This window comes from Heptranchias perlo, chromosome 23, assembly GCF_035084215.1.
Source record: "Heptranchias perlo isolate sHepPer1 chromosome 23, sHepPer1.hap1, whole genome shotgun sequence".
NCBI lineage: Eukaryota > Metazoa > Chordata > Chondrichthyes > Hexanchiformes > Hexanchidae > Heptranchias > Heptranchias perlo.
The window spans coordinates 46,021,896-46,038,922 of NC_090347.1; the positions used below are offsets into that span (position 1 = coordinate 46,021,896).

General features: G+C 45.2%; 1 protein-coding gene across 2 annotated transcripts in view; it reads left to right on the plus strand.

Moving 5' to 3' along the window:
• mycbpap (mycbp associated protein) overlaps positions 1 to 17,027 on the plus strand; it is an 84,273-nt gene that overhangs the window by 42,908 nt on the left and 24,338 nt on the right. For both annotated transcript variants that reach the window (XM_068004425.1, XM_068004426.1), the window contains exons 10-13: positions 4,513 to 4,621; positions 7,134 to 7,326; positions 9,644 to 9,831; positions 16,653 to 16,799. In XM_068004425.1, the coding sequence (XP_067860526.1) occupies positions 4,513 to 4,621; positions 7,134 to 7,326; positions 9,644 to 9,831; positions 16,653 to 16,799 (637 nt within the window). The remainder of the gene's footprint in view (positions 1 to 4,512; positions 4,622 to 7,133; positions 7,327 to 9,643; positions 9,832 to 16,652; positions 16,800 to 17,027) is intronic.

A 17,027-nucleotide genomic window follows, 5' to 3' on the forward strand; every position in this document is an offset into this window, starting at 1 on the left:
TTGGGTGATGTGGGCTAAGTAACATAGCATAAAACTATTTTCTTTTTAAAAGAACTAAACTTAATTTAATAAATTAAACAAGGCCAGTACTTGGTTCAACCTAAAAATAATTTAATTGGCGTTGTTGTAATCAATTAAATAAATAAAATAGTTATGACAGGGCAGGAGATGTGTTGCAGCTGCTATATGTGGGAGTTACTGGACAGTTTTGTCCAGGGCGACTACATCTGCGGTAAGTGTCTGCAGCTCGAGGAACTTCGGCTCCGAGTTGAGGAGCTGGAGTCCGAGCTGCAGATATTGCGAAGTATCAGGGAGGGAGAAAGTTACCTGGACACTTTGATCCAGGAGGCAGTCACGCCCCTTAGACTAAATACTGTAGAATTGGCACGTGGTCAGGGACAGGAGGGTGTGACTGCGAGTGAGGCAGGTACAGGGATTCAGGAGGTAGCATTGCAGGAGTCTCAGCCTCTGCACTTGTCCAGTAGATATGAGGTTCTTGCAGGCCTTGTGGACGAGTGCAGGGACTGCAGGGAGGATGAGCAAACCGGTTACGGCACCATGGTTCAGGGGGCCATTCAAGTGGAGGGAGTAAAAAGGAATGTGGTTGTAGTAGGATTGACACTGTTCTCTGCAGCCAAGAGCGAGAGTCCCGAAGGCTGTGTTGCCTACCTGGTGCCAGGGTTAAGGACATCTCCTCAGGGCTGGAGAGAAACTTGGAGTGGGAGGAGGAGGATCCAGTTGTCGTGGTCCACATGGTACCAATGACATAGGTAGGACAAAGAAAGAGGTTCTGCTGAGGGAGTTTGAGCAGCTAGGGACTAAATTAAAAAGCAGAACCACAAAGGTGATAATCTCCGGATTATTACCTGAGCCACGAGCAAATTGGCACAGGGTAAATCAGATCAGAGAAATGAATGCATGGCTCAAAAATTGGTGTGGGAGAAGTAAGTTTTGATTCATGGGGCACTGGCACCAGTACTGGGGAAAGAGGGAGCTGTTCCGTTGGGACAGGCTTCACCTGAACCATGCTGGGACCAGTGTTCTGGCAAACCGAATAACTAGGGCGGTAGAGAAGGCTTTAAACTAAATAATAGGGGGGAGGGCTCAGATGGGGCAAAGTTTAGATTGATAAAGAGAAAAGACAAGGAATTAGTATAGGTAAGTGATGGGGGTAATGATAAACAGAGTGTGTCAGGAAGGGACAGAGCGTACAAACATAAGAGTGCACTAGCAAACGGGGCCGGGGTAGGAAAGAATGGTAAAAAGACAAAATTAAAGGTTCTTTATCTGAATGCGTGCAGCATTTGTAATAAGATAGATGAATTGACGGCACAAATAGAAACAAATGGGTATGATCTCGTGGCCATTACAGGGACGTGGTTGCAAGGTGACCAAAGTTGGGAGCTAAATATCCAGGGTTATTTACATTTCGGAAGGATAGGAAAAAAGGTAAAGGTGGTGGGGTAGCTCTGTTAATAAAGGATGAAATTTGGTATAATAGTGAGAAATGATCTTGGCTCAGAAGATCAAGATGTCGAATCAATTTGGGTGGAGGTAAGAAATAGCAAGGGAAAGAAATCACTGGTGGGAGTAGTATATAGGCCCCCTAACAGTAGCTACACTGCAGGGCAAAATATAAATCAGGAAATAAGGAGGGCTTGTAAACAAGGTAATGTAATAATCATGGGCGATTTTAACTTTCACATAGATTGGACAAATCAAATTGGCAAAAATAGCCCTGAGGAGAAGTTCATAAAGTGTGTTAGGGACTGTTTCTTTGACCAATACACGGGGAACCAACCAGGGAACAGGCCATTTTGGATCTGGTAATGGGTAACGAGACAGGATTAATTAATGATCTCAAAGTAAAGGATCCGTTGGGAAGCAGTGATCATAACATGATAGAATTTCTCATCCAGTTTGAGAGCGAGGATCTTGGGTCTGAAACTACTGTGATAAGGGCAATTATAAAGGAATGAGGGCGGAATTGGCTAAAGTAGACTGGGTAAACAGATCAGATGGTGTGATGGTGGATAAGCAATGGCAAACATTTAAAAAGATATTTTATGACGCGCAACAAAAACATATCCCTGTGAGGAAGAAAGACTCCATAAAAAGGGCAAACCAACCATGGCTAACTAAGGAAGTAAAGGATGGTATCAGGTTAAAAGAAAAAGATTACTAGTAAGTCCAAAGATTGGGAAAACTTTAAAAACCAGCAAAGGATGACTAAAAGAATAATAAAGAGGGAGAAAATAAATTATGAGAGTAAACTAGCAAGAAATATAAAAACTGACAGTAAAAGCTTCTACAAGTATATAAAAAGGAAGAGGGTAGCTAAAGTAAACATTGGTCCCTTAGAGGACGAGACTGGGGAAATAATAATGGAAAACAAGGAAATGGCAGAGGAATTGAACAGATATTTTGTATCTGTCTTTACAGTAGAAGACACTAATAACATACCAATAATAGTAGAAAATCAAGGGGCAAAGGGGAGGGAGGAACTAAAAACAATCACTATCACTAGAGAAAAAGTACTAGGTAAACTAATGGGTCTAAAAGCTGACAAGTCCCCTGGACCTGATGGCTTGCATCCGGGGGTCTTAAAGGAAGTGGCTACAGAGATAGTGGATGCATTGGTTGTAATCTTCCAGAATTCACTAGATTCTGGAAAGGTCCCAGCGGATTGGAAAACCGCAAACGTAACACCCCTGTTCAAGAAGGGAGTGAGACAGAAAGCAGGTAACTATAGACCAATTAGCCTAACATTTGTCATTGGGAAAATGCTAGAATCCATTATTAAGAAAGTAGTAGCAGGACATTTGGAGACTCATAATACAATCAAGGAGAGTCAACATGGCTTTAGAAAGGGGAAATCATGTCTGACAAATTTATTAGAGTTCTTTGAGGAAGTAACGGGCAGGGTGGATAAAGGGGAACCAATGGATGCAGTATATTTGGATTTCCAAAAGGCATTCGATAAGGTGCCACATAAAAGATTACTGCAGAAGTTAAGAGCTCATGGTGTCGGGGGTAATATACTGGCATGGATAGAGGATTAGCTAACTAACAGAAAAGGGTCATTTTCAAAATGGCAATCTGTAACTAGTGGGGTGCCGCAGGGCTCAGTGCTGGGGCCTCAACTATTTACAATATATATCAATGACTTGGATGAAGGAACAGAGTGTCTTGTGGCCAAATTTGCTGATGACACAAAGATAGGTAGAAAAGCAAGTTGCGATGAGGACACAAAGTGTCTGCAAAGGGATATTGACAGGTTAAGCGAATGGGCAAAAATTTGGGAGATGGAATATAATGTGGGAAAATGTGAAGTCATCCACTTTGGGAGGAAAAATAAAAAAGCAAAATGTTATTTGAATGGAGAAATACTACAAAATGCTGCGGTACAGAGGGATCTGGATGTCCTTGTACATGAAACACAAAAAGTCAACATACAGGTGCAGCAGGTAATCCGGAAGGCAAACGGAATATTGGCCTTTATTTCTCGGGGGATGGAATATAAAAGCAGGGAAGTCATGCTACAACTGTACAGGGTGCTGGTGAGACCACACCTGGAGTACTGCATACAGTTCTGGTGCCCTTATTTAAGGAAGGATATACTTGCATTGGAGGCAGTTCAGAGAAGGTGCCCTAGGCTGATTGCGGGTATGGAAGGGTTGTCTTATGAGGAAAGATTGAACAAGTTGGGTCTATACTCACTGGAGTTTAGAAGAATGAGAGGAGATCTTATTGAAACATACAAGATTGTGAGGGGACTCGATAGGGTAGATGCTGAGAGGGCGTTACCCCTCATGGGGGAATCTAAAACTAGGGGGCATAGTCTCAGAATAAGGGGTCGCCCGTTTAAGACGGAAATGAGGAGGAATTTCTTCTCCCAGAGGGTTGTGAATCTTTGGAATTCTTTACCCTAAAAAGCTGTGGAGGCTGAGTCATTGAATACATTCAAGGCTGAGTTAGACAAATTTTTGATCAGCAAGGGAGTCAAAGGATATGGGGAAAGGGCGGGAAAGTGGAGTTGAGGTAAAAATCAGATCAGCCGTGATTTCATTGAATGGCGGAGCAGGCTCGAGGGGCCGAATGGCCTACTCCTGCTCCCATCTCTTATGGTCTTATTGATGATGATGATATGATTGATCATTGGATGATGATGATGTGATTGATCACTGGATGATGATGATGATGATGAGATTGATCATTGGATGATGATGATGATGTGATTGATCATTGGGTGATGATGTTTTTGATCATTGGATGATGATGATGTGATTGATCATTGGATGATGATGATGATGATGATGTGATTGACCTTTGGATGATAATGATGTGATTGATCATTGGGTGATGATGATGTGATTGATCATTGGATGATGATGATGTGATTGTGATTGATCATTGGGTGATGGTGATGGTGATGTGGTTTATCATTGGCTGATGTTGATATGGTTGGTCACGTGTTAGTCTTGGTTTTAGATACCTTGATCACTTTTCTAGTGAACCACTGGAGGAATATCCTGATGTGATTGAGGAACCAATCATTGGTCCATCCATTATGTTCTGCGGACAGCCGGCCCGTTGGCTGAACAACACCACCTCCCATAAGGTACAACAGTTACAGTTGGTGCAGCTCATCAACTCTGTTAATTGGTGAGGAAGCTGGGTGCTGTAGTAGGTTAGACATTTTAGTTTGCCCCTTTTACCTCTGGGACCTTGTTTCAAACCCAGCCTAGACTAATAGGATGAAGTATGCAGTATGTGAAATGATTTGATCAATCCAGTGCACAGGAGCAGTAGGGTGTGCTCTAGGTCAGGGCTGAGGCATATTATTGGGGCAGTTTAGGGATGTTTTACTAACCCATGCTGTACCTGCCCTGGGAATGTTTGATGGGAGAGCGTAGAGAGAGCAAGAGGTGAAAGTTCAGAGAAGCAATGACCAGAGTATATTATCAACAAAATCGAAACAGATTATAAAAAGTTTGCATTCGAAAGAGAAGTTGGAGGCTGGAGGTGAGCGAGAGATCACCTATCAGTTATCAAGCTTTTTCTTGTCTGCTGGCTAGGCGTGTGAGAGAGGGGCCAGGAGAGACTCCAGATATGGGGGCAGTGTTCAAGTCTTAGCAGACTTCAGCTTTATAGAGAGTTGAGAGTTGTTGAATGAAGATAAGAAGGAAATGAAAGAGTAAAACTGAGTTTCTCAGAAGCAGCTTTAATAGTGGAAGAGTAGGGGGAATACCACCTGAGGGAAGATGGAGAGACATAGGGAGCAAGCCCACTGATCCTGTTAGATCCTGGCGGTTTTTTCATTTGGAGCGTTCTTGATGATGCCGCAGGAGCTGGGATCCGTGAGCTGTATGGACTTGGCTTAGGCACACAAAGCAGAGTCTCAGCCTCGTTTATTTAACCTGACCTAGAGTTTCCGTACATTGTTCACCTGGGAATCGAATAAATAGCACTAAAGATCGCGGAATTTTAAACGTAAGTGAATTGTGGCCATAACCACTTTACGCTCGAGTACCCTTGATTTTTTACACTGGTTCCAAAGTCCCTTTGCCTGAAGCAGTCCCCGCTCACAAAACTGGCCACACTCCTGGTCAGAATGGCGAGTATCCACCACTTGCACCCGTTCAGCGGAGTTCATCTCAGGTGCACATCACCCGTGGTCACATGAATCTAGCATTAATTACCTGTACCTGCAGACAGTTGAAGCCCGAACCCAGGTCTGTTTCTCCCGCTGCTGATGTAATTACTTTAACTTCAGTTTAAATTAGTCTAAATTCAGTTAATTACAGCAGAGCAAGACACACCTGTATGTCTTCAATTGACTGCTGGTCATAGGTCTTATGTACCGTGGGCAGATCAGAGCAGTCAATTGAAGCTAATTTATAGGTGAGACCAAGAGCATCATATCAGTCAGTTGAAGAATAGCGAATTTCATGGCGATCCCACTCCTCTTTGTGATGCTGGAGAATGCCCTGTTCCACTCACCAATCGATTACAATCGATAATGCTGCTTGTTTGCACTGATTCATGGGAGATTATGCTAATGAATTTGCGCAGAAACTTGAGCGTAATTTCACTTCAGCAAGTGTCCTGCACATTCTGGGCACATTTTGTCAATTGCGCCCCTAGCAGAAACTCCAGGCCCCTAAGTTCTGGAAGATTTCTGGCTGGTAATTGAGAAAAGACTTCAAAGTATTAAACAAAAACTAATAAAAAGCAAAAGAAAAAATACTGCAAACGCTGGAAATCTGGAATCACACAGCAGGTCAGTCAACATCTGCGGAGATAACAGATTGACCCTTCAGATCTGAAAAATGGAAAGAAGAGATGGAATTTTAATAGAATCAGGAAAAAGGGGAGGAAGAGGAAAGAAGAAACAAGCAAACAGAAAGATATTCCACTACACACTGAGGGGAGGGGGGAAGCTAGAGGTCGTTAGGGAGTTGCATGAAAAGCATCCACCGATACTAAACTCCTAGACAGTGATTGTTGGAAGGCTATTAAACTTCTTGGGGCATCACAGCCAAGCCCAAACCCGTCCTTGCCTGACGTTAACACACACTCACGGTCCAGCAGGGGTCACTGGATAGCAATCAGCAACAAGAACCTTATCTGATGTTTCCCCTCTCCAGCCCAGGGGCACTGAGGCCATTTGGGGAGCCCTACTACTGCCTCAGGTGAGATCAGCTAACTCAGCACAGACCGGAAATTGAACCTGGGGTATTTGGGGAGTGGTAAATCATCCAGGTTTCCTGCTGCTGATTGCCATCCAGTGACACCTGGTGGAAAGTGCACTGTGTGGATTTTTGCTCAGAGCAGGGTTGGATTCGGCTGTGATGCCCTCCCCCCATGGTAGAATAGCCTGCAGACACTCTCTTGGCTCGCACATGAAGAATGGCTACTTAGGTAAGGAGTAGAAGGCACCTGGCATCTGTGGAATGGTATCTTAGCAACAGGCAACACCTTCGGGAGCAGGGGAGGGGGAAAGCAAATAGGGGAGGTCATGATGAAGGAGCCATGCTGTTGTGATCAGTAATTGTGAGACCTGATTGTATTATGCACGATTTTGCACACTGATATGTTTTGCTGTCCTCGTTTTTTCTAATTTCTCCAAGGATGAGATTGGTATGATTGTCCGGCTCACGTTCGAAGCGATGGCCGGTGACAGGGTCATCTCCTGTCTAGAAGTGATAAATGACGGGACCACAGTCATCTACTATAAGTGGAAACGCCTCCCCGAGCAGGAACACTGTGTGAGGAGCCCAACTGACTCTTGGATGCAAAGGTTCTACTTCAACACCAATTCAGGTTTGTATTATTCATGATCAGAGTGACGTATCTAACTTGTGCTGTACCTGCCCTGGGAGTGTTTGATGGGACAGTGTAGAGGGAGCTTTACTCTGTATCTAACCCGTGCTGTACCTGCCCTGGGAGTGTTTGATGGGATGGTGTAGAGGGAGCTTTACTCTGTATCTTTGGGCTGCTCTTTCAAAACTGAGATGAGGAGAAACTTCTTCACTCAGAGGGTGGTAGGTCTGTGGAATTTGCTGCCCCAGGAAGCTGTGGAAGCTACATCATTAGATAAATTTAAAACAGAAATAGACAGTTTCCTAGAAGTAAAGGGAATTAGGGGTTATGGGGAGCGGGCAGGAAATTGGACATGAAGCTGAGTTCGGATCGGTCAATGCCCTGTGGGTGGCGGAGAGGGCCCAGGGGCTATGTGGCCGGGTCCTGCTCCGACTTCTTGTGTTCTTTAGATTTGTGGTTGGGATCAGATCAGCCATGATCTTATTGAATGGCGGAGCAGGCTCGAGGGGCCGATTGGCCTACTCCTGCTCCAATTTCTTATGTTCTTATGTTCTAACCCATGCTGTACCTGCCCTGGGAGTGTTTGATGGGACAGTGTAGAGGGAGCTTTACTCTGTATCTAACTTGTGATGTACCTGACCTGGGAGTGTTTGACTCTTGCATTGGGTGCCTGAGGATTTGATAGAGCAAAGATTCCAAATAATTTATATCTGCTCCTCTGCTGGCTCACTCTGTCAGTTACTGCTTGGTGTGGCATTAAGTCATATCAACTCTGGTTCAATCGCTAGTCTGTGCTGAGTTAACTGATCCCAGCCACGCTGGCATTACATGTGCTGCAATTAACATCAGCAACCCTGGGTAAGAGAGGGATATCAGTCAGGGTTGCCACTCCTGATCCAAATCGAGTGATCCCTGCTGGAATGTGAACGTGCCTAGATGGGGAGGTGAGGACAGCTGCAAAGAACGTCTGATCAATCTGCTATTGCTGCTGTCGTTTGGTTGCGTCTCTTGGGAACATAGGAACAGGAGTAGGTCTTGCTGTGCCATTCAATTAAATCATAACTGATCTGTATCTCAACTCCATTTATCCGTTGTAGTTCCATATCCCTTGGTACCTTTACCCAACAAAAATCTAGCGATCTCAGTCTTGATAGCTCCAATTAACCCAGCAACCACAGCCTTTTGGGGAGACAATTCTAGATTTCTGCTACCCTTTGTGTGGAAAATCTGCTTCCTGAATTCCCTTCTGAATGGCCTAGCTCTAATTTTAAGATTATGTCCTCTTGTTCTTGATTCCCCCACCAGAGGGAAATAGTTTTTCTCTATCTACCCTATCAATTCTTTTTAACATTTTAAACACCTCGATCAGCTCACCCCTCAATCTTCTCTCTTGGTAACTCTTGGCCATTCTAAAAAGCTAAAGGATGGTCTTCTACCCCAAGTGAGAGCGCAGTCAGGCTGGAAGGTTCGGTGCAGGAGTGTTGGTTGCCAGCCTGTCTAGTGAAAGTCAGGAAGGGCAGAGGTGGCAGGGCCCAGTCTGAGGGAGGAGTTGGCAGAGGGCCTCCAATGAATGTGATATTTGAAGGCACTGGTTCTTGTTGGGATACAGCTGTTGCGAGTCCTCTAGTACCAGGGGCCATAAACATAAGATAGTCATTAATAAATCCAATGGGGAATTCTGGAGAAACTTCTTTACCCAGACAGTGGTGAGAATGTGGAACTCACTAGCACAAGGAGTAGTTGAGGCGAATAGCATAGTTGCATTTAAGGGGAAGCTAGATAAACACATAAGGGAGAAATGAATAGAAGGATATGTTGATTAGGTGAGATAAAGAGGGATGGGAGGAGTGTCGCGTAGAGCATAAACACCGACTTAGACAGGTTGGGCTGAATATCCTGTTTCTGTGTTGTACATTCTATGTATTGTCTTAGACCGCGAGTGTTGGCAGCCTGTTTTACTACACAACTGGTCCTGATCCTCTCACCGTCTGACATTCATACACACACTCGCTCTCCTGCAGGACTCACTAGATAGCAAGCAGAGGCGGCAACCCTAACTCTCCCCTGTACCCATAGCCCAAAGGCAATGAGGTCAGCTGTAGCCCCAACTGAGATCAGTGAAGACAGCACACATCCCCAGGAATTAGGTGAAGCGCCCTTTTGGTCTGTGTGACTTAACACAATATCGGGCTACTGCTTATCTCCACCCGACCAGTGGAGCGACTACATCTTTTAAGTGGGATTTTACCTTGTCACTGGAGTCTTAACTTGTAGATCCAACTCCTGATTATTTCTGTGTGTTACTCTCTTTTCCCAGGGGTCATTCTTCCTGGAGAGACGGTTAATTTTCCATTCACCTTCAAGTCACCTAATGCTGGGATCTTCACCGATTTCTGGGAGTTTTGCACTCACCCAGTGCTTCTGGGAGGATCGTCCCTGCAGGTCGCTCTGTGGGGGGTCACTCTGTTTGCAGACAAGAATGAGAGTGCAAGACAACAACTACAGGTCAGTAGCACATGTTGAGAATTTACTGCTGTATGGTGGCTGTGTGGTATCTGTACAATAGCACTTTAAGTAAGAAAGAAAGAACTTGCATTTATATAGTGCCTGTCACAACCTCAGGACATCCCAAAGCTTCACAGCTGGTGAAATACTTTTGAAATGCAGTCACAGTTTTAGCGTGAATCACCGAAGTGTTCTCTCAGACTATGTTGCTCCACAAACCAGGTCTTGCTAAATAAACAAGAAAACGATGTGAAAGGCTGTAAGACTAGCACAGTTTAAGTGTTTTCCATCCTTGCTCTCTGCCTCTATCTCTCGCCCTAACTGCGATACATGGGGCAAGATAAAGCAGAAAAAGAAAGCTTATGACTGTTACAGAAAACTAAATACTGCAGAAAGCCTAGAGGAGTATAGAAAGTACAGGGATGATGTAAAAAAGGAAAGCAAAGAGAGGGCATGAAAAAATATTAGCTAGTAAGATTAAAGAAAACCCAAAGATGTTTTATCAGTACACTAAGAACAAGAGGATAGCTAAGGAAAAGGTGGGACCTATCAGGGATGATAAGGATAACTTGCATATAGAAGCAGAGGATGTGGGTAGGGTTTTAAATGAATATTTTGTCTCCGTATTCACAAAGGAAAGGGACATTCCGGACGTAGTAGTTAAAGAGGAGAGGTGTGAAATATTGGATAAGGTAAACATAACGAGAGAGGAAGCACTAGAGGGACTGGAATCCTTGAAAGTTGATAAGTCACCAGGGCCGACTGGATTGTTTCCTAGGCTATTGAAGGAAGCCAGGGAGGAAATAGCAGATGCTCTGAGGATCATTTTCCAATCCTCACTAGATACAGGGGAGGTACCGGAGGACTGGAAGACTGCAAACGTAGTACCATTGTTTAAAAAGGGTACGAGGGAAAGGCCGAACAATTATGGGCCGGTCAGTCTTACCTCGGTGGTGGGCAAACTATTAGAATCAATACTGAGGGATAGGATAAACTGTCACTTGGAAAGGCATGGTTTAATCAGGGATAGTCAGCATGGATTTGTTCAGGGAAGGTCATGCCTTACAAATCTGATTAAATTCTTTGAGGCAGTGACAAGGCGGATTGATGAGGGTAGTGCAGTGGATGTTGTCTACATGGATTTTAGTAAGGCATCTGACAAGGTCCCACATGGCAGACTGGTCAGAAAGGTAAAAGCCCATGGGATACAGGGAAATGTGGTGAATTGGATCCAAAATTGGCTCAGTAACAGGAAACAAAGGGTAAAAGTCTTTGCGAATGGAAATCCGTTTCCAGTGATGTGCCACAAGGCTCAGTGTTGGGTCCCTAGCTGTTTGTGGTAAATATTATTGATTTGGACTTGAATGTAGGGGGCATGATTGGCAAATTTGCAGACGACACAAAAATTGGCCGTGTAGTTGATAGTGAAGAGGATAGCTGTAGACTCCAAGAAGATATCGATGGGCTGGTGGAGTGGGCGGAAAAGTGGCAAATGGAGTTCAACCCAGAGGAGTGTGAGGTAATGCACTTAGGGAGGGCAAACAGTAAAAGGGAATACGCTGTAAACGGGAATATATTGAGAAGGGAAGAGGAAGTGAGAGACCTTGGAATGCATGTGCACAGGTCCCTGAAGGTGGCAGTACAGGTAGACAAGGTTGTGAAGAATGCTGTCTGTTATTAGCCGAGGTATAGAATACAACAGCAGGGATGTAATGATGGAACTGTATAAAATGCTGGTTAGGCCGCAGCTGGAGTATTGAGCGCAGTTCTGGTCACCACATTACAGGAAGGATGTAATTGCTCTGGAGAGAGTGCAGAGAAGATTTACAAGAATGTTACCAGGGCTTGAAAATTGCAGCTACGAGGAGAGATTGGATAGACTGGGGTTGTTTTCCTTGGAGCAGAGGAGGCTGAGGGGAGACTTGATTGAGGTGTACAAAATTATGAGGGGCCCAGATAGAGTAGACAGGAAGTACCTGCTTCCCCTAGCAGAGAATTCAAGAACTAGAGGACATAGATTTAAGCTGATTGGTGGAAGGATTAGAGGGGACATGAGGAAAATCTTTTTTACCCAGAGGGTGGTGGGTATATGGAATTCGCTGCCCGAATTGGTGGTAGAGGCAGGGACCCTCAACTCTTTTTAAAGTATCTGGACCTGCACCTGAAGTGCTGTAAGCTGCAGGTGCTGGAAGGTGGGATTAGAATGGGCACCTGGTTGTTCTTCGAGCCGGCGTGGTCACGATGGGCCGAATGGCCCCCTTCTGTGCTGTATCTTTTCAATAGTTCTATGTTGAACTGTTAATAGATGTAATGAACTTTATAAGGTAGTTCTGAATAAGAATTACTTGGCCCAGTTTTAAGTAGATGTTTAAAATATTTGCACTGTATCATATTGAGCAGGACAATATTGGATAGTGCCGGTATATGAGATAGAGAGATAATCAGTGATGATCCAAGCTGGATCAACAACCACAACATAAGTTGAGATGGAAATCCTAGACAAGCTAAAGTTCTTGATCTAGCTAAAGGGCCTTGAACCCACAACTTTCTGACTCGGAGGTAAGATTGCTACCAACTGAACCACGACTGTCATTGGAAAGGACGTGGCCTCGCCCCTCCCAATGTCTGTAACCTCCTCCAGCCTTATAACCCTCTGAGAACTCTGCGTCCTGCAATTCTGGCCTCTTGTGCATCCCAATTTCCTTCACCCCACCATTGGCAGCAGTGCCTTCAGCTGCCTAGGCCCTAATCCTTCCCTAAACCTCTTTGCCTCTCTACCTCTCTCCTCCTTTAAAATGCTCCTTGAAACCTACCACTTTGACCAAGCTTTTGGTCACCTGTCCTAATATCACCTTATGTGGCTTGGTGTCAAATTTTGTCTGATAACAACAATAATAACAACAACTTGCATTTATATAGCACTTTTAACGTAGTAAAACGTCCCAAAGTGCTTCAGAAGAGCTTTATCAAACAATGAGGTAGGTTTTAGTGAGCGTCATAAAGGAGGTGAGAGAGGCGGAAAGGTTTAGGGAAGGAATTCTAGAGCTTAGGGCCTAGGCAGCTAAAGGCACAACTGCCAATGGTGGAGCGCCATCAGTCATTTTACCATGGTAAAAGTGCCATATAAAAGCAAGTTGTGGTTGTTGTGAAGGAAGGACTTGAAGCTAGAGAGTGTACAGTGTAGATTACATAGAATTACATAGAATGTACAGCACAGAAACAGGCCATTAGGCCCAACTGGTGTATGTTAGTGTTCATGTTCCACACGAGCCTTCTCCCACCCCTCTTCAGCTAACCCTATCAGCATATCCTTCTATTTCTTTCTTCCTCATGTACTTATCTAGCTTCCCCTTAAATGACCTGTGCAATTCGCCTCAACTATTCCTTGTGGTAGCGAGTTCCACTTTCTGGATAAAGACGTTTCTCCTGAATTCCCTATTGGATTTATTAGTGACGATCTTATATTTATGGCCCCTAGTTTTGGTCTCCCCTACAAGTGGAAACATCTTCTCTACATCTACCCTATCAAACCCTTTCAAAATCTTGAAGACCTCTATCAGGTCGCCCAGGGGGAAAGGCTGCTCCCAGGTTTAATGATGCCTCACTCCAGCTCTTACTGGATGGGGTGAGGAGGAGGAGGGAGATCTTCTACCCAGCGGACAGGAGTAAATGGCCTGCCTCTGTCACCAAGAAGGTCTGGCTCGAGGTGGCAGAGGAGGTCAGCAGCACCAGCAACATATCCCGCACCTGGATACAGTACAGGAAGCGCCTTAATGACCTAACTAGGTCAGCCAAAGTGAGCACACTTACTCATTCTCCTACACTCCGTCTTCCACATCACCGCCCCCACCCCACAACTCCTTCTCTCACCAGGATGATGCCAGGGATGGGAAACTATAATTCTGAGGAGAGACTTGAGATACTGGGACTATTACCACTGGAGCAGAGAACAGTAAAAGGAGACTTAATAGAGGTTTTTAAAATTATGAAGGGTTTTGATAGTGAATAGGTAAAAACTATTTCCTCTGATTGTGGAGTCAGTGATGAGGGGTCATTAATTTAAAATTATCACTAAGTGAGTGAGGAGAAAAATAAGGAGAAATTTCTTTATGCCGAGAGAGCAGAACAGTGGGATAGTTTGGGATTGCTCTAGCAAAGAGCAGCACAGACACCAGGGCCCCGATATTACCAGGGAGGCGGGTTGACAGCGGGGGGTCGACTGGGCGCGTGGGTAACCCGCCCAGTGAAATCTGTGGGTTCCCCATGGGATCGCGAGTAAATTGAAGTCACTTACCTTGGCTTCCGGGTTTGCCGTCCGAAACCTGCGCAGTGGGTGGACTGCGCACCCGCATCACAGGCTGTCAGCTGGAGAAGCCCTATTTAAAGGGGCAGTCCTCCGATGCTGCCCCTGCAGCAAACAGTCAAAATTACAGCATGGAGCAGCCCAGGGGGAAAGGCTGCTCCCAGGTTTAATGATGCCTCACTCCAGCTCTTACTGGATGGGGTGAGGAGGAGGAGGCGGACGAGAGGAAGTAGCCTGCCTCTGCCACCAAGAAGGCCTGGCTCGAGGTGGCAGAGGAGGTCAGCAAGACCAGCAACATATCACACACCTGGATACAGTGCAAGAAGCGCTTCAATGACCTAACTCGGTCAGCCAAAGTGAGCACACTTACTCATTCTCCTACACTCCGTCTTCCACATCACCGCCCCCACCCCACAACTCCTTCAGCACTGCCAACACTACTCTATCACATCACTCCTCACACCCACTCAAACCTCATCCTCAACTTACCTGCACTTACTCACCTCCCCAGTACTCATCCCACCACTACCACTCAACCCAATCTTCTGATGCATCTCTTTCACGGTCACCCTCACCCAATCTGCCACTACCTCTGCTGCAGCCATAGGGGATGCATCACGTATGAGTAGTAGGAAGCATAAGACAAAGGTTTCGTGAGCACAAAGGGGATGCACAAGGGCGTTTGACGGTTTGTCATGTTTTTTATTTATATTTGATTTTGGTTCAACTCACATTAAATATTATATTGTCACCACTACTGCCACGTCTTTGCTATTCTTGACTGGCTTGTGCAATAAGTCCCTTTCATGAGGTTCTAAATGAACACCCACACTTGATGCCACCCTTTGGGTCACCCTACAGTGGGTGTATGTGTAGTTGCACAACTGTTTTGTGCCTGTGGCGCAGCACTGTGTTGTGGAGCTCCACGTGGCGGAGGTGGACGGCGTGCCTGGCGAGGCTGGTGATGTTGCTCGTCCTCGGATAAAGTGATGAATGCAGCCATGGCACCCCCCCATCCTGACGGTGTGAGTTTGAGGGGGTCCGCGAAGTAGGTAAATCTGTTTGCACACCAGAATTTAGGGTATAAATTAATAATTTTGAATGGAAAGACAAAGGTGTTGCAGCCAAAACTTTGTCTGAAGTGACAAGAGTGCCCTGCGCAATAAATGAGGTATTCCCCCCAACTGTCAAATAATCCTTTGCTTCTCCCACTGGCTGCTGACTGAAACACGTCTGCTCCAACAGGGAGTGTTTCCCACAGCACGGGAAACACGCTGAGGATTGATGAAAATTGCACCTCTGTTAAAATCTCCTGTCAATGAGGTCTTTCAAGTACCTCAACTAGGTAAGTAAGTATTTAAATTGTCATCCCGCCGGCTTTGATTGCCGGTGGGAGTCCCGCATGCGGGAGCTGTGCGCGCACCCGAACGCTTCATTGGGGAACCCGGAAGTGGGCGGATTGGAGCCGGGCTCCGGACCCGCTCCGGGATTCCCAGATTTTACGAGCCCCCTCGCCCCCGCTCGGCCATCCTAAAATCAACCCCCATGGGTCGAATAGCCTCCTTCTGTGCTGTAAACTTCTATAGTTGTACAGTCTTATCATGAGGTACTGAGAGAGACAAAGGATGAGATTTGTGTTCCTGTTGGCCATTATGAGAGAGTCAGTCAATGCTATAGAGGCCCCACTCTCTAGGTTTGAAACAAGCTAATTAAAAAAAAAAGTGAAGAAACAGACTCATGAAACAACAGATCTCTCTCTCTCTCTCTCTCTTATACCAAGTAAAATCACAGGACTAATTGTTAGGAGTACATTAGAGGATTACTTGTACGCTGCTAACCTGGTGCATAGCAGTCACAAGGGCTATAGAAATCCATATGACGCGGTGTACTTAGATTTCCAGAAGGCCGTTGAGAAAGTTCCTTACAAAAGGCTGCTCCTGAAACTGAAAGCAGTGGGATTTCAGGGTAAAACCTGACTTTGGATAAGGAGTTGCCCGAGGTGAAGGAAACACTGAATAGAATGTGCCAGGGAACACTGTTGGGGTCCTGATTAATTCCAATTTACATTAGTAACTTGGATTCAATGCAAACTGGCCAAATTTGCAGACAATTTGGGGGGTGATGGCAGTTGAATCTGAGAACCAGCTCGTGACCTACAAAATGCGTTAGATAAAATATACAATTGTCGCATTAGTGCAGTAGGGGAACCGCTTCTGAGATTGGAATTAACATACACCATGGGTACGATCAGGTTTGACTTGAAAATTGCATCAGAGCCAGGAAGTGCTTGCCATTGTTGCATAACTTTGTCTGAGCCACTTGGAGGATTCATTCTTTTGAAAGTGTTGGCGTGTTTCTTTTTTTTTGCTGAAAAAAGAAGTGCATTCCACACTTGTATTGACAACTTCTGGTTCATAATGCCAGACCTGTTAGAGAGCTCGAGATGGGCGAGTATTCCCATCCTTAAGAATTGTTGTCGAACTATTTCCCATTTAACAGTGTGTTTCCTCCACTTCAGCAAGAACTTGAGAAGAGGGAGAAGATGGCCATAATTAAGCACCTACTGGATGAGGTTATAGCTGGAGTCCGCACCCCACAGCGATCCCAGTCTCCTATCGGAGCTTCGTTCATTGAAGAAGAGATCTTTGAGAGGATGAACCCCAAGGTAAGAATGTGGTAACTCAAGAAATGAAGGGAATCCTGGGTTGTATTTTCAGAATGGCAGGGTTTTAGGGTTCTTCACACAGCTATATAACAGAAGCTGCCCATCCATGAGCACTGTATATTCTGATACACAGCTGACAGTAAGTTAATACACTGTCAAATATTGCCTCCTTAGTGAGATAGAACCATTGAAAGTTACGCCACAGAAGGAGGCCATTCGGCCCATCGT